This window comes from Montipora foliosa, chromosome 4 (assembly GCF_036669935.1).
Source record: "Montipora foliosa isolate CH-2021 chromosome 4, ASM3666993v2, whole genome shotgun sequence".
NCBI classification, from domain to species: Eukaryota; Metazoa; Cnidaria; class Anthozoa; order Scleractinia; family Acroporidae; genus Montipora; species Montipora foliosa.
The window spans coordinates 16,895,424-16,912,923 of record NC_090872.1 but is presented as its reverse complement, the minus strand read 5'-3'; the positions used below and the strand labels follow the sequence as shown (position 1 = coordinate 16,912,923).

General features: G+C 41.1%; 3 protein-coding genes across 6 annotated transcripts in view; all 3 read right to left on the bottom strand.

Annotated features, from left to right (window-relative positions):
- LOC138000055 (proton-coupled amino acid transporter 1-like) overlaps nt 1-17,500 on the bottom strand; it is a 37,591-nt gene that overhangs the window by 19,361 nt on the left and 730 nt on the right. For 2 of the 4 annotated variants that reach the window (XR_011123061.1, XM_068846194.1), the window contains exons 1-4: nt 14,186-17,500; nt 13,870-14,092; nt 13,183-13,584; nt 11,218-11,264 (exon numbers count right to left, since the gene is read on the bottom strand). The exon at nt 14,186-17,500 is cut by the window's right edge. Coding sequence is in view for 3 of the 4 variants with exons in the window: in XM_068846194.1 (XP_068702295.1) it covers nt 11,218-11,264; nt 13,183-13,584; nt 13,870-14,092; nt 14,186-14,410 (897 nt within the window). In the remaining variant the exon portion in view is untranslated. The remainder of the gene's footprint in view (nt 1-11,217; nt 11,265-13,182; nt 13,585-13,869; nt 14,093-14,185) is intronic. The other 2 variants (XM_068846195.1, XM_068846196.1) reach the window with 2 other exon arrangements.
- Nucleotides 6,757-8,491, bottom strand: LOC137999035 (alpha-1A adrenergic receptor-like). Its single transcript, XM_068844866.1, has one exon. The coding sequence runs from the start codon at nt 8,157-8,159 to the stop codon at nt 6,942-6,944; it is 1,218 nt and encodes a 405-aa protein (XP_068700967.1). The 5' UTR covers nt 8,160-8,491; the 3' UTR covers nt 6,757-6,941.
- LOC138000058 (uncharacterized) overlaps nt 11,291-17,500 on the bottom strand; it is a 20,041-nt gene continuing 13,831 nt past the window's right edge. Inside the window, exon 7 of the mRNA XM_068846201.1 lies at nt 11,291-11,868. The gene's annotated coding sequence lies outside the window, so the exon portion shown is untranslated. The remainder of the gene's footprint in view (nt 11,869-17,500) is intronic.

Genomic DNA, 17,500 nt, shown 5'->3' with positions numbered 1-17,500 from the left:
TTTTGATTGGTTTTCAATTTGTCAGACAGGGACTTCAAATACTGACTATACTTGAATGAGATTAGCCTCTTAGTCTCTTTTCTCAAATTCTTGAATTTAAATGTCATTTCCACAGATCCATTACCCTTCAGTCGCTTCCCGCATAAGAAGCGACTGAAGAAAGTTGAAAAGTGCCTTCATCAGAAGGAAGAAAGTTGAGGAATCAAGACGATTAAATTGACAATTTGAAATGGACCCTGGGAGTGTATATGATCAATTTAATAACATTGCAAAGAACAAGAAGGATTGTATTAATGGAAGACCAACCTACAAGAGTAATCTAGATGACAGTAAAGAGGATTGTCAAATAGTTGATAACATCGAAGAAGCTAGTTGTTTTTGGAGGGGTTTGTGGGAAAAGAGAGGAAAGGGGGATCCATCTGCGGACTGGTTGAAAGAAATTAAGAACACTTTCAACAGACGCATCCCGGCCCCGTCCGAGGAGGAATGGAATCTAGAGCTTGAACAAGTGCTTAAACCAGTTAAGAGGAAGAGGAACTGGAGTGCTCCGGGACCTGATAAACTAGCAAACTAGTGGTTGAAAAACACAGAAATCCTTTACCAAGGAGTGACACGGTGTTTCAAGTCAACTTCAAAAGTTGATTCCAACTATCCAGCATGGTTTACTGGAGGTAAAAAATCTTTAATCCCGAAAGAAGGAAACTTCACAAGCGACAACCAAAGGCCGATTACCTGCCTTAACACTATATATAAATGGTTCACATCTTGTATGCTAAGGCCTATGGACGAACACCTAAACAGGTATGAGCCAATGGAGAAGCAACAGAGAGGTGCTACGGAAGGATGTAGTGGCACAACAGATAATCTACACGTTGATAGAATGGTTACTCAAGATTGTCATCGAGGTAGAAGGAATTTAAGCATGGCATGGATAGACATAACCAAAGCGTATGATTCTGTTGACCACTACTGGCTATGTGAGATGATGGATGTATATCGCTTTCCAATATGCATAAGAAAAAGGCTAACCAAATTGTGCAATTCATGGAATACCAAGATCGTCACAACAACCAAAATTGGGCCTGAAGTATCAGACGTAATCACTTCAACAGAGGATTTCCCCAAGGCGATTCGCTGTGTCCAAGGCTGTTCACAATTTGTCTGAATCCTGTCGCGTGGAAACTCAATGCTACAGAAGGATATCGACTCTCTAAACCAATGAGTACCAAAGTCACACCCATATTGTATATCGATGACCTCAAAGTCTTTGCTGCCTCAACCCAGAAGCTGAATATCGGACTCGAATGCAATCCAAAAAAGTGTTCCGTCGTAAACATAAAGAGAGGAGTCAAAGTGGCCAACGAGCAGGGAATGACGAGTATAGGCGCTTCTTTTCGTTCTCGTGATTGCGGTATATTTGTCGGAGTTCCAGGTTCCTATACGAATCAGCATTAGGGTGACAGACCCTCACATCAAAGAATGCTGATCGTTTGGTTCTCCCAGAAACCGCGCGCGTGGATATCTAATCTCGCATCTGGAGCTCGATTAGAACCCCTTCCTAGCTGTTCTCCCGAGATACCTTGAAGGACAGGCTCCATCTGAACATCACTACATACCATACTCAGGAGTTCGGCTTCTAAATCTCTCAGCTCATTGTGACGTTGGGCAACGAACCCACTTGGCTTGCATATCATTGCGTGGTCTACTGTAAAAATGTCGCCTCCACGTAGATGGAGGGGATATTATCAACCGGCCAATCGTAGCGTAATTTGATTGCGTCACGGAACTCCCTCTTATTTAGATAAACCCATTTCACGAAGGTGGAAAACCGTTAGCCAAACTGATGACTCTTTTTCCACGGCAAGGTCAAGTGTTCGCTGGACTTTCTGTGGAGCTACCTCTCAGATATGCCCTGCCCTGTCTTGAAGCGCCTTTACTCTCTCACTCCTCACTGCCTGTTGTAGTGGCTTGACAAGAGCATCATCCGGCATCTGATGGGTCTGAGCCACGATCCGTTGAACCAGCGGGGTGGTAACTTCAAGAGAGGAGGATTGCTCGAAATTTGCTTCAAGACGTGGACGGACTGGCAGTGCTAGAATGTCCCTGTCTTGCCAAGTGCACCTATGCTCCGTAATTGCAGGGATAAGCACCTTAGAAGCCAAAGATGTAAGCAGCATAACACGATTGTGGTTGAGAGAGAGCAAACTCTGCCAGCTTAATAATCTCGCTGACCCAGTTGGTCACCTACTCACTCACATATTCCTTAAGATATTCTCGTCAATTCTCTTCTGTCAATTTTTAATCAGATTCTAGAAAAGTTAATTTTTACTAGGCTAACAATATTTCTAGATAAACATAATATATTTTTTTCTACCGTTTGGTTTTGGTGCAAATCATTCAACTGAGCATGCCCTGCTGTTAATTACTGACAAAATTCAGACAGCAATCGATGGTGGCCAACTTTTCTGTGGCATATTCCTTGATCTCCGTAAAGCTTTTGACAATGTGACCACATAGCATCTTGCTAGCTAAAATATACTCATACGACATCCGTGGTACTGTTTATGACTGGTTTGTTTCCTATCTATCTAACCGATCTCAATTTGTATCCATTGGTAATACTTCGTAAATATCTATTAACGATTTTAGTAACTGCTCCACTGCGTTTGATTCAAGGCAATTCAATCTTATTCTTAACAGATTCATCTTTGGATTCCTTAGAAACAAGCGTGAATCAAGAATTGGCTTGGTGCTAACAAACTGTCCTTAAATATTGATAAAACGAATTTTATCTTCCACCCTTTTCCGACAAAAACGGCTAAAGCCATTTTGATAAAAGTAAACCAAACGCCAATTAAACAAAAGGATAATATCAAATTATTAAATTCTCAACCTCGGATAATGCATTTCGCGTGCTCTGATTGGTTCACTCAATCTCGGTTATCAGCTCATATACCTTGGTTTGACCTTATATGGTAAATGATTGCGTTAAGAGTTGCTAAACTAAAAATGTTTTCGCCGGAATGCGAAATTACTCTTTGAATAAAGCCAAAAAGGAGAAAAAAAAAAAAATTGTGGAAAGTTTGGATCAATTCCGACGTTTAGAAGTACGCGAAAAGACAAGAAATGTTTTTGTGATGAGCCTGCGTCTGTCTGACAACAAGGTATTACACAACATCGCATCAGTTCTCATCAAGTTTTTTTCGATTTCGCTCGGATTTGCTCGCTTTTTCCGCTCGTATTTAATTCGTACTTTCAAATTTTTGGAGTTGAAGGAATTTAATAAAACAATTATTCCATTCGCGCTTGTTGGATATGAGACTGGTTATAGCCAACTCGGCGCTACGCGCCTCGTTGGCTATTTACCATCTCATATCCAACGCGCGCTTATGGAATAATTGTTAAATATCTTGGAGTTGTAGTAGATACTCATCTTAATTTCAAGGAACACATTCAGCAGCTAAGCAAGAAAATCTCTTGGGGTACTGGGATCCTAGCTACCTTGCGTCATTATGTTTCTCTTACTATTTTAAAACAGATGTATTTTTCTCTTATTTGCCCTTTTCCTATGTACGGTGCTACCATCTGGGGCAATACTCAGTACGTAACTACTCTACATCCTGATTGCATTGCATAAAAGGCAACAAGAATCGTTTATTAAGGGTATCGAATGGTTCTATTCAATTTAAAAGTGCTCGCAAGATTTGGCCTTTGTTCGAATTTCTCGCAAAAATTACACGGGTACCCGCTTGCTTGTGCTCGCAAATTTTTTTGCAAGTGGTCGCATGCTCGGATTCCCGTTAAAATGTGCTCGATTGCTCGAAATTTCAGTGCTATTCGCAGCGGTCTCACCTCGCACGTATAAAAGGAGGAGTAAACAAAGAAATAACGCTATTCTCTCGAAGCTGCGTGCAGATAGTTTCACCATGCCTGACCCTCAGGTTCCAGCTAATGCTGTTCAAGAAGCCCAGGCTGTTTTGCAAAACCCAGCTCCTGACGAAGCCCAAGCGCCAGCAGTGCAAGCCCGCGCGTCGGCTCAAGTTGATGAAGTTTCTTTGGAGGTTTTGTGAAACTCTATTTTCTCTGTCCTTTGTCTCGTGTTTCGCTCTGGTTCTCGAGTGTTTTGTTTCTGATTCGGTTCTACGCTTCTGTTTGTTTTCGTCCGCCTTGTTTTACTTTTACCGCTTTGCTCGTTTGCCCTGCTTTGAACGTTTTGCCCTTTTTATTTGCGGGCTTTGCGGGCTATTTTTTAACTTCATATGTTGTTTGCCCTGCTCTTAACGTTTTTGCCCCTTGTGTGGGCTTTGCGGGCTATAATTTGGTTTGGTTTGTTATTTGCCCTGCTTCTAACGACTGCCCTCTTTTCACGAGAGCTTTGCGGGCAATTCTAATTTCATATGTTATTTTATTTGCCGTTGCGGGCTATATTTTGGTTTAGTATATTATTCGCTCTGCTTCTTAACGTTTGCCCTCTTTTCGTGTGGGCTTTGCGGGCAGTTTTATTTCGTATGTTCTTTGCCCTGCTGTTAACGGTTTGCCTTTTTTGTGCGCCTTGCGGGCTAAAATTTCCTTGTTAACATTTTGCCCTTTTTTAACGTGGGCTTTGCGGGCAATTCTAATTTCATATGTTATTTTATTTGCCGTTGCCGGCTATATTTGCCCTGCTTCTAACGTCTGCCCTCTTTTCACGTGGGCTTTGCGGGCAATTCTAATTTCATGTTATTTTATTTGCCGTTGCGGGCTATAAATTGGTTTGGTTTGTTATTTGCCCTGCTTCTTAACGTTTGCTCTCTTTTCGTGTGGGCTTTGCGGGCAATTTTATCTTCGTATGTTCTTTGCCCTGCTGTTAACGGTTTGCCTTTTTTGTGCGCCTTGCGGGCTAAAATTTCCTTTCGTTTGCTATTCGCCCTGCTTCTAAGGCTTCGCGGGTAATTCTTTTCGCATGTCGTTTGGTTTGCTGTTAACATTCTTCCCCATTCATCGGCCTTTCCTTATTCCTAATTTCTGTGTTGTTAGGATGGGGTTTTTAGTTTGGGGTTCTCGCTTTGAGGATGGACATTTTTCTTGCGTGGGCTTTGTGGTCTCCTCCGTAGTATTTTAGGGTTATTTTCGACACGAGACTGTTGGTGCCCATACTCAGCTATAGGTGTGAGGGAGACGGATGAGAATAGACAACTATTTGACCTACAGAGCTAGTAAGTACTAGAGCTTGTTAGATCTGTGCGGCTGTAATTGGTTAGATTCTTGAGGCCTCGAAATAAATAAAGCTTCATTGCGTTGAATATTTTTCAGTCAATCAGCAATTAACGTCCATAAAACAAAAGAACAAAGCGAACTTAACAATACCTAATCAACAAGGCCTAATCAGAATAACAATGGTTCTTTTGTCTTCCGCAATTTTGGTCCGGTATATGAAAGTCTACCCGGCAAACCAGCTTGCCGATCATCAAAACCGAAGCCCAAATGCTTGGTACACTAAATGTCACGTTATTTACACTAACCCTAACCCTAAATGTCACATTATTTACATTTCACAGGAACTACATAATCAAAAAAAAGCATATTTTCCATTTTAGCGTCGGGTTAGAAGATGGGGAACTTTAGATCGCGGGCTTTGGATCAAGTAGATCTCCTTGAGAGATTTGAGAGCTCTTGAAGTTCTTGAACGTCCACCCACTGACTCACGTAAAGCTGCGTGACGTAATTTGATATCCAGCACGGCACATTTGACTGTAAGCTGCAGGGCTTGGTTGAACCGCCCTAACTTTGCACCTTTTGTTCTGTTTTGGAGGTGTCAGCCAGATTATTAACTATTGCTTGGCGCAAAACAATGTTTCCTATTAATAAAACAGGGGCACCCATAGCCTGCGAGCAGGCTCTCTCTCTGCGGTGGGAGGGAAGGAGAGCGGCCCTCATTCTACCGTCAACCCAGTCCATCGGAGGGCCTGCTCGCCGGCCAAGGCACCCAACGTCAATTTTCGGAAAATATCTGTTCGGAAGACGATTTGAGATCTAGAATTTTCGGAGCATTTGTTGTAAAATTTCTTGCTTCCCTGCCTGTCCTGGGATTTTGGAACATCTAAAAAATGGTATAATTGCCCATTGTTAACGGATTTTTTACCCTAAAAAGGTCACCTAGAATTTTCGGGAGCCTTTTTTCTGGCTGAAATTTTCGAAAAGGTAAGCTTTGATCCCTATAATTTTCGGATCACTACACTTTCAGCTAGGAAATACGAACAGATGAAAAATTCTTAGGGGATAAAAATATGCCTGTATCTACCGTTTAAATACCAAAATACGTTTAACAATGCTTTGTGTAAGTGGTTTTGAACTATATTCTCGTTGGGTGCCCCTGGTAAAAGAGAAATTCCGGCTAGCGGAAAATTTACGAAGTACACGAAGTGCCCGCTGCTCGCCATATGCATTTTCCTTAAGAGTTCGCTGCTCACCATCTGTATTTTGTTAAATGCTCGCTTCTCGTAAGAAAAAAATTGACAACTGATCGTGCTCGCAAAAATAAACACACTGCTCGCAAATGCTCGCAAAGACAATTCGATACTCCCTCTATTATTGTGCCTCCTCGCTGGATTAGCTTTATAGTTATTTTCTAAGCAGCTTTATACCTTACATATGTAATATTGTCTTTTTCCTCTCTCCGTTGCCATTGTGTGGTATAAATAAAAGACATTTGTTGTTTGTTAATTGTTGACACCATTTTAAGACATTTACTCCGGACAGGAAGGGCTCCCTTAAAAACGCGGTCTTGACGTATCTCTTTAATTTGTTGAAAACACAAGGAACACCTCAGCACTTGCAGGCTTATACATCGAAAGTCTTCATTTACACCGTTTTGAACCCTAAATCCTAACCAATTTTAGACGTTCTCGGCCGCTATTACCATTTGTCACAGCTGGCATAAAGCGAGCTCAATGGGGTGTCTGTCAGTCGAGCCACTGTATCCTATTAGATCGATGAGGAAAGCAAGTGATGTGATATACCCGCGATTCATCGTTACGTTTCAGCTTGCAAAAAAGAAATTTCTGTCCGATAAATTCCTGCAGACTGGAGCGGAATTTGCCATTTAAAAACCCGTACAAAAAGGGATTCAAGGCGCTGTTGAGAAACGTGAGCAACATTGTGGGAACTTTGACAGTTTTCGACAAATTGCTTTGATGTATAGAACTGTAAAATATGAAAATAAAGTAAGGACTCCAACAGATAAGGAAGACCAAAACAATTATCCACAACATTTTGAATCCACGTGCCTTTTGTGCGCGCCGTCTTTGAATCACTTTCGGGGCATACAGTCTCTTTAAGCGTGATGTGTTAGTTGTAGAGGTTATTTCATCCCCAATAACCGTGTTTTCTGGTGAGTGTGCGATCACTGTACTTTCATTTCCGTTGTTCGCATAATTAACGTTCAACCGTGAAGTGCTTTGTTGCACATCTATGTTTGCCGCTACAGTTATCCGAACGTGATGAACTCGTCGAAATTGTCTTCTGGCCGTACACAGGATAGAAACATAAGTAAAAGCGATAATAGAAAATGGTCCAACGAAACAGGCAACAAACAAAAAAATAGTGTACCCATTGTCAACCGAAGGTTTTCCAAACTCTGGTCTGCAAATACATTCTTCTTTAACAAAGGTGTATCCTTGACCCCAACCAAGAAGTGGCAAAATAGCGCATAAAGCAGCTTGTAGCCAAATGTATACCAGCATTATCACGCTTTTTTGCCGTGTTATAATGGTACAGTATTTTAGTGGACGGCATATCGCCAGGTAGCGGTCAATAGCTACTAAAACAAGTGTTAGTATTGATGCAATGCAGAGAACAGATAGCAATAAACCTGTTAGCACACACATGACCTTGCCAAAGACCCAGATGCCCAGGATGGCGGATACGAGAGCAAACGGCATGCAAAGCACGGATAACAAAAAGTCCGTCGCGGCCAGATTAAAGATAAAGGAGTTTGTGATAGTCCGCAAAGATCGATGAGCTAGAATACAACGACAAACAAAACCATTGGCAACTGCAGCAACGATCATCAACAGGGCAATGAAAACGCTTTGAATGACAACAAACGCTGTAAGTGATGAGCCAGATGCGTGCTCCTGACCATGCGTAGCATTGCCAACCTTTGGGTTAGAATAGTTCATGCTCCGAATTTTAACGGAACCTCTGGTAAATCAAGTCAATTTGGCTTCCGTGGAACTGCGTTGCTCTGCTCACCGTCAACCCTAAATGTTGCAGTATTAATAAAAATCGACATTCTTCATGACAATAGAGGTTTGTAAACGAAGGAAATTGCTAAGAAGAGAAACCTAAAAACTCCCCTTATATGTCGACACGAATTCTCACTTTATCTAAATCGTTTCACGTGATTATAATGAATTTTGCCCACGAACGGCGTAAAAACTGAATATCCTATAAAGCAAGCGAAACGTCAAAGAGCCTGATTGAAACGCGTGCCTTCCTTAAAAGCTATTTGCTATGTGCGCAAGTTCGAAGCTATTACACTCATGCACCTGCCGAATGTAAATACACACATTTCCCGAACCTGTCACTAATTTCCATTTCAATGCAAAAATCTGACTTTTGGTGGCACTGGCAAAGATTGCGAGATTTAAAATCTTATATATTTTATCCTCCTCTTCTATAAATTATATATTAAAAAAGGTCAGATTGTCTGATACTGTAAACTCCATGACAAAAATATAATATCTTGGTTAACTTTTTGTATCAGAGACTAGAAAGGTAAGGATACCCTTAAATCAAACAATGAGTTTGCGCTTTTATCGAGGTTTTTAAAAAATATATGAATATCCGCATTCGGACATAGCTCAAACACGCAACGACAAACATTTCGACTTTCCTTTGTAATTTCATGCAAAATGCATCTTACGTCAGGAAAAAAAAATTATGACATCAGTTAAAACTCCCATTCTATCATACATGTTTCGTTTTTGAATTTGCTTTCTTTGCTTATTTTTGGTTATTGAATATGTACCAGGCAACGGTAGCTTGCGGAAGACAAGCCGGCATTTTCACTTATTTGAAGTCGTATACGTTCTCGGTTGATTGCCACTGATTTCAAAACAAAACTAACTAACAACCCACGATTCCTTTCCTCCAAGAAAAATTGTTTATTAATCATTTCCTGCTGATCTTAAAGTCAGACATTTGCAGGTTTTGACTTCTTTCTTTCTCAATAAAATTTACCAGATCGTTGAACAAAAGCAAAAAATAAAACATATTTTATATTTTCTCGCATTTTTTCTACCCAGAGTTGTTTTCGAACGGGTTGAAAGGTGGCTTTTCTTTAAAACAATGGTATTGTGAGCAGCCACTGTCATTCATGACCTCATTGTTCGCCATGTGAACTAATATTCAAAACACGTTCCTTCCTCTTGGGCCCCTCTGTTCACCTGGCTGGATATTTTTGTGAGGGCAGTCTTTTAAAGAACCAAGTTAAGGATTTGCCAGCGGTTTTACCGCTTCCGCTATGCTGGGTATGGTTCATGTTGGAACATGTCGCCGACGATATGCTAGTTTTTTCCCAGTGGTATTTCATCACAATTAATGCGACGAAATACAGTTCTCAGGAACATGTGGCGGGTCACAGCTTTTTAGAAAAAGAAATTTAATTTTTAATTGACGTTACAAAGATAGCGGGATGTTTTCTGTGCTGAAAAAATTAACGAACCATCTTTCGTTGCGGTTCGAACGTCATTTTGGATTTAATGAACAATTTTTAGCCAATGAATTACATACATACATACATACTGTTGTATTCCGAGGTAGAGCGACTAGATAAACAACCACACTTGACGCCACGTTGATTAACCTCAAAAGCAGACCACGAGGTCTGAACCCTTTATTCAACTGCGCATGCGTGACATGTATGTAACATCTCTCCCCCCCTAATGGGTACAAGTCACAACAAAGCTAAACTAAGTACAATACAACATTAATGTCAAACCTTGACTTCCTCTATGAGTCTTCTACGTTTGATTTCTCTACTAGATCTCCGCAAGGAAGGTTTGTTAACCGCCTCCACGGGAACAGTAGTGTTTGCCTCTGGGTGCAAATCCAGATGCCCACCTCTTGGGCTGTCTGGTGGAGGAGTGAATTCAGGGATCTCCCTGGTCTCCTCCATAATTTCCCTACTACTAGGCACGGAGAGGCTTTTCTCCCCCGTTTCCTCTGTTTCCACTGGAGGCAACTGACTTGTAAAATCCATTACCCCTGCACCGCGATTTTCTTTGAGGCGGGGAAACAATTGATTAGCATGACGCCTAACGTATCTCTGGTCCCTTAAAAGCACATCATATGTGACAGATCCTTGCTTAACAACCACCTCCCCGGGTAAATGCTTAGCTCCCTGTCCATAATTACGTGAATAAACATTGTCGCCCAATTCGAAATACCGGGGGCTTGCCTTTTAGTCAAACGCCTTTTTCATTGCTTCCTGTTTAGACTGCACTTTAGCATGTACAGATGGAAACACCGCCCCTAGGGAAGTTTTAATCATGCGGCCCACTAATAGCTGGCATGGTGGCAGTCCCGTGGTGCTATGGGGGGTGGTATGCTGTCTCAAGAAGATGCGAGCAATTTTGGTTGTTAAACTACCAGATTTCATTTGTTTAAGTTTAGCTTTGAATGTCTGAACAGCACTCTCAGCCAGCCCTTTTGAGGCTGGATGAAATGGAGCACTTGTAATGTGCGTTATGCTATTCCTATTGCAGAAATTTGAAAATTGCACACTTGTAAAACAAGAACCATTGTCTGATACTAGGGTATCATGCACACCATGTGTAGCAAACATGTGGCGTAGTCCCTCAATAGTAGGGACTTTAAGATAGTGGACAACGGTAGGCTGGGACGGTTGGATGCGTATACCGGAGATTTAAGACGAGTACGGTAGAAAGGCGCGAAAATGTTTAACTTAAGATTCGGCCAACACGACCGTAGGACGGTGGAATAAACATGTCTTTTGAAGAGGCGAGAAATTCTCTTGTAATTTCTTTTGCAGAAGGTTCAATTTACGAGGAGGAATTTCTTATTTTATACCATGAATACGAATCAGTGAATCCTCTTTATCCTTACTGGAAATTTGAACCATTTTGTTTAGATTCCTTGGATTCTAGCGAGTGTAAATCCGCGAAGGGGAATTGGTTCATAAACAAAAAATGAGGTTACAATTATCTCTTTTACCTTTCTTTTCTGCTTTCCTCCTGTGTCATGGTGGATTATGGATAACGCTACAATGAGAACAAGCAAATTTTGGTGTGAGCCGCGATGTGGCCGAGTGATGTCTTTTAATGAACGCAGAATTTTCGCTAGATTTTTTCATTTCAGCGATGGATAAATCAAGACAAACACAACCAAATGCACATTTAACCCATTGGGTGATCAGTTTTCAATGCATAATAAAGGAAAAGACTAAAATAGTGCGAATAAGTATGGATGAATTCCTACCGTTTTCACCGTAGATTCCACGACGAGAAACCCGGCGAAAACATACCGTCCTAGAAGCACGACGGTCAAATGTCACGGGGATTTTGCGTGACATGACACTCATCTAACCGTCCCAGTCCACCGTCGTGGACTATCTTAAAGTCCCTATTGTCGCTAGCGATGCGGACTGTGACCTTCTTCAAGCTGACCTACGTAGGTTAGAATCCTGGCAGTATCACTGGCAAATGGAGTTCAATCCTTCCAAATGTAAAATTGTTACCATCTCACATAAGAAAAATCCACCCCAGAGAAAATATGTCTTCTGTGGTGTAGAGCTGGAACAGGTTGATACCTTCCCATACCTTGGGGTCACCATCAGTAACAAGCTCAAGTGGTCAGCCCATGTTTCTATAACAGCAGCTAAAGCAAGCAAATCACTGGGTATAATACAACGCAACCTTTGGAATTGCCCAAAGAAAGTAAAAGAAATTGCATATACATCCCTAGTACGACCGAAGCTGGAATATGCAAGTGCGGCTTGGGACCCGTTTTTAAAGAAAGATATCAGTGCTCTGGAAATGGTTCAACGTAAAGCAGCACGGTTTTGCTCACAGAATTATGATAGATATGCTAGTGTTACGGACATGATTAAAGACTTAGGGTGGGCCACGCTGGAAACGAGAAGAAGGCAGGCTAGATTAACGCTTATGTATAAACTCACTCATGGTCTTATTGATATCGATACCCAAAAATATTTGATTCAACATCCTGAGAGTCGCACGAGGGGAACCCATCAATTTAAATTTCGCGTGCCATATGCAAATAAAGACGTTTTTAAATTTTCGTTTTTTCCAAAAACTATAACGGACTGGAACTGCCTCCCTGAGGCTATAGTTTCATCATCCTCCTTAGAAACTTTCAAATATAGGTTAACAGCTTTCCTTAAATAATAGTTATATTTAGTTTAATATAGTTTTCTTTATTTAAATTTTTAAATCATCATTTTATATATTGATATTTGTTTTTTTTATGGTTGGTGTGATAACCGAACGGTTCTTACCGACCCAATACATGTAAATGTAAATGTAAATGTCTTTGTGCATAGAGTCTTCCGTGCGTATTTTTTTAGGTTTAAGGGGGCTGGGGTAATGCGTAGATTTCTCTGGTTCACACAGGAGAACATTTAATTAACCTGCAGTGGCGAAGAAAGTCATTGTAACGCGCATGGCGTTATAGTGCATCTTTAAACAAAATATACCCTTATGGGGCTCAAGAATGGAAACAAGACAGGCGGTGAATCTGGAATCTGGCATCTGGAATCTTAAAAGCAACGAGTAATCGACTTCGACAACAATGTTTTGCCCGTCGAGCCGAAATCAAAGTGAGCTGTATTTCTAATATTTTGCCAAGTGTGCAACACTGAAACCAAATGAACAATTCTCTGGTAACTCAGCATATGCATGGGTTCAACAAAGACAGAGAAGGAATCCATAAAGTGGATCTGTTATCTCAGTTGTCTCGCTTTTGTATTTACTTGTTCTCAACTCTGCACAGTCTTCCGGCAACAATTGGAAATTTCACTAATTCAGTGGCGTCGAAAGTCATTGTAACGTGAATGGCGTTTTAGTGAATCTTTACACAAAATATACCCTCATGGAGCTCAAGAATGGAACGTCAATTGGATGAACAAGACAGCGCTGAACGGTTCTTTAGGTGACATACCCCAAACTACATGGTGAAGGCTTTCACTATTGTTCTGGTCAAGGCACCTCTGGCACCCTACAAGGAATTCTTCAGATCCACGTCTGTCGAACGTTGGTTGGATGACCTTGACAACAGCTTCTGGCAAGGGGTCCGTGATTGGTACATGGGTTGTCTGACCTGTTGCTTGGTCTCTGTTATAGCTACACCATGAATCCTTCCCCATGGGACAGTCTTCATGCTGTGGCTTTTCAGGTGTACTGGCATAATGTTTCAGGATGGCATGTACCGCCTTTGACATTGCTTTGGCACTTCCCTTGTTGTCTCGGATTGCCTTCCCGTAAAAATTTTGAATTGTGTCAATTCGCGTCATCGCTAGTCTTCCCTGGCCAGAAAGACCTTTGCCATCTTCAAGTTTTTTACCTGGAAGCAAAGATTTGGATACCAGAAACCTTATTTTAGTAATAGAGATGAAAACTTAAAAAAAAAAAAGAAAGGAGCCTTCAACTGTAAGGCCAACATGATTTGTGACAGGTAAATATAAAGTGAACATATTAACCTTAGGTCACACTAAGAGAACAATGTATCCATCAAGCGTCTTGACTTTATAAGTGTGATTTGTTATGGTTTTTTTGTAGACGATAGATTCCAGTGGTATACCAACAACTGTAACTTTGAAAACAGGGAAGGTATCAACAAATTACTTACCTTCATATGTTGTGTGCAGTTTTCTAAGAGCAGTTCCCATCCTCTTTGTCACATGGCCTATACAGTCCTCCTTCAGAATGAATACCGCCTCACCATATGGGGCCAACTTTCTTACTTCAGCATAACTTTTGCTGTCTCCATCCCCCACGAATGGTATATACCAACGCTTGTGCTTCCCAAGTGACCGGCCATACAAGCGACAAGCACCCTGAGCTTCAATTGACTGCAAAATAAATAATTATTAAAAATTTATAAAACACAATTACCTTCCTTTCATCATGTTGTTTCCAAAATTCCTTGCTCTTGGGACATTTACCAAAAAAAGTGTGTATTTCTTCTTTGACCCCAATATAACTGTCCTAAATTCAACCTGAGTTGTCACTAGAGAACAGAAAAGAATGTCCATAAAAATAGCAGGATTTGGATATTTCGTGCTGTCGGATCGCCAGGGAGTGAGTAACGTAACCACTAAACAACCGCTGCCACAATTTTTTTGACTACGTATCCTAATTTCTTGGATACATATCCTAACCGCCAACATAAAGTGCTTTTTAGGCTAACTGGAGATTCACTTCATGTCCTCTCATCTATCCCTTGCAGTGCTTACCCTCTCTTTTTATTAACGAAATTTATAAGTTAATGTCAGACCTGTGACCTCCTTTCATGATTGAGGTAGCAGTCTTCTTCGTGGCTAACAAACCTGCTAAGGAAGTCCCTCTTTGGAATTTTCCTCTCCCGTTGTTCTCGTTTCTTCTGCTCACAAGAGACACACGAATTGGATAGGAAAATGACATCCAGAACTTTCCCGGTATCAATGGAAACAACACCCACCATTTCATCTCGAGCTGACCAGCCACGACTGTTCCATGATCCATCAATTGAAACGCTAGCATCGACAACAACGTCCATTAACTGTTCATCGGTGATGCTGCCATCAATACTGTCGTCAAAATCACCACTTTCCAGCTTGAGCCGTTTCACTTCTAGCACCGCGTTTTTTAGTTCTCTTTTGAGGAGCAACAAGTCAAATAACAAAAAAAAAAACTAGTTTTCTCCAGAGCCTTCGTGTGTGAAGTCCACGAAACATTGCTTACTGGTCTTGGAAGGTTCAAGATATGGCCAATTAATCTCAGTCCAAGGACGAATTCTCGATTAATGTCGTAAACCTGTTTGTCTTCGGTGTTGTATGAAAAGAGGCCAAGACTTGGTGAGAGGTGCACTTTGGATTTTGAATCGGCAAACCCATTCCGCGCCGAGTCCGGTGCATGCCACTTCTTCAAAATTTACACTGTCGCTTTCACAGAAGCGACAAGTCACACTTTGTTCCAGTACCTGATTTAGCAACTTTCTGTCAACGATTGTCCATGTTTCGCTAGATGCTTCATCCTCTTCAAAGTTCTCTAAATCCGACGATGAAGAATAACCCTGGCTTGTACTTGGAAGTGGCTCCTTCGCTTTTTTTCTTCTAATGGCCCCATGTGCAGATGAAGCGCTGGTTGCGCATGCTTTGTCAACATGTTCTTCGCCAATCTTTGAATTCAAAGGTTGATCAAACCACGAACTCTGGTCACTCTCAGTAAGATTTTTTTTCTTTCATCAGGAAATTCACAAGTTTTGCGTTTTTTGGGTCCTGGCTTTGATTTAGGTTTTCACCAAGGACTTTTTTCTCTTTTTGAACGTTTCATGATAGGAAATTGAAAAAAACACAACACTCAAACTTGCGTGTAAACAAAAGTATGCTAATGAGTTGAAATAGGATCTCCCGGATGAAGCAGTTTCCCGCGAAAAGGTCGCTAGGGAGTTCACGCCTTACGGAGATTATGACACTTTGATAATTTATTAACTTTTTTTACGAAAATACCTTTTTCTCAATAACTCGCGCGCATTTAAAGATATAAACTTAATTTTTGGGAAAAATTAAGTTTAAGTAATTAACTTTAATTTGGTCAATAAAACGAAATTTCGGCAAAACTAGCCTGCCAAGGTTTGGAGTAACCTTAAGCGCGCTTTCTCAAAGCACTTCAAACGACGCTTCCGTCAAAATGCACTTTCTCAGAGCGCTCAAACGACACTTCAAAACGTTCTTTCTCAAAGCGCTTCAAGCGACACTTCAAAACGCACTTTCTCAGAGCGCTTCAAGCGACACTTCAAAACGCGCTTTCCCAAAGCACTTGAAACAACACTTCAAAACGCACTTTCTGAAAGAGCTTCAAAGCACGCTTCAAACGCGCTTTCTCAAAGCGCTTCAAATGACGCTTCAAAACGCACTTTCTCAAAGAGCTTCAAACGCAATTTGTCAAAACGCTTCAAACGACGCTTGAAGACGTTTATTGTAAAGCGCTTCAAACGCTATTTCTCAAAGTGCCTCAAACGACGCTTCAAAAAGTTCTTTCTCAAAGCGCTGTAAACGACTCTTAAAAACGCACTTTCTCAAAACGCTTCAAACGATGCTTTAAAACGCACTTTCTCAAAGAGGTTCAAAGGACGCTTCAAAATGGTCTTTCTCAAAGTGCTTGAAACGCGCTTTCTCAAAGCACTTTAAACGACGCTTCAAGACCTTCTTTCTCAAAGCGCTTGAAACACACTTTCTTAAAGCACTTTAAACGACGCTTGGAAATGCTTTTTCTCAAAGCACTTCAAACGAGGTTTCTCAAAGTGTCTCAAACGACAGTTGAAAAAGTTCGTTCTTAAAGCACTTCAAAAGAGCTTTCTCAAAGCGCTTCAAATGACGCTTCAAAATGCACTTTCTCAAAGAGCTTCAAAGGACGCTTCAAAACGCTCTTTCTCAAAGCGGCTTAGATGGGCCTTCTCAAAGTGCTTCAAACGACGCTTCAAAACGCGCTTTACACAACGTTTCAAAACGTTGCTTCTCAAAGCACTTCACATGACGCTTCAAAACGCACTTTCTCAAAGAGCTTCAAAGCACGCTTCAAACGCTCTTTCTCAAAGCGCCTTAAACGCGCTTTAAACGATGCTTTAAATGATGCTTGAGCTTCAAAGAACGCTTGAAAAGGCACTTTTTCAAAGAGCTTCAAAAGACGCTTCAAAAAGCTCTTTTTCAAAGCGCTTTAAACGCGCTTTCTCAAAGCGCTTCAAACGACGCTTCAGACCGCCCTTTCTGAAAGCGCTTCAAACAACGCTTCAAAACACACTTTCTCAAAGCGCTTCAAACGACTCTTGAAAATGCGCTTTCTCAAAGCGCTTCAAAACACACTTCAAAGAGCTTCAAAGGATGCTTAAAAATGGTCTTTCTCAAAGCGCTTCAAACGCGCCTTCTCAAAGCGCCTCAAACAACATTTCACAAAGTTATTTCTTAAAGCGCTTGAAACACACTTTTTCAAAGAGCTTCAAAGGACACTTCAAAATGGTGTTTCTCAAAGTGCTTCAAACGACGCTTCAAAAAGCGCTTTCTCAAAGAGCTTTAAAAGACGCTTGAAAAAGCTTTCTCAAAGCGCTGCAAAAATGAGCTTTCTCAAAATGCTTCAAATATCGCTTCAAACGCGTTTTCTCAAAGGTCTTCAAAAGACGCTTGAAAAAGCTCTTTCTCGAAGCGCTGCAAAATGCGCTTTCTCAAAGTGCTTCAAACGACGCTTCAAACGCGTTTTCTCCAAGTGCCTCAAACGACGCTTTA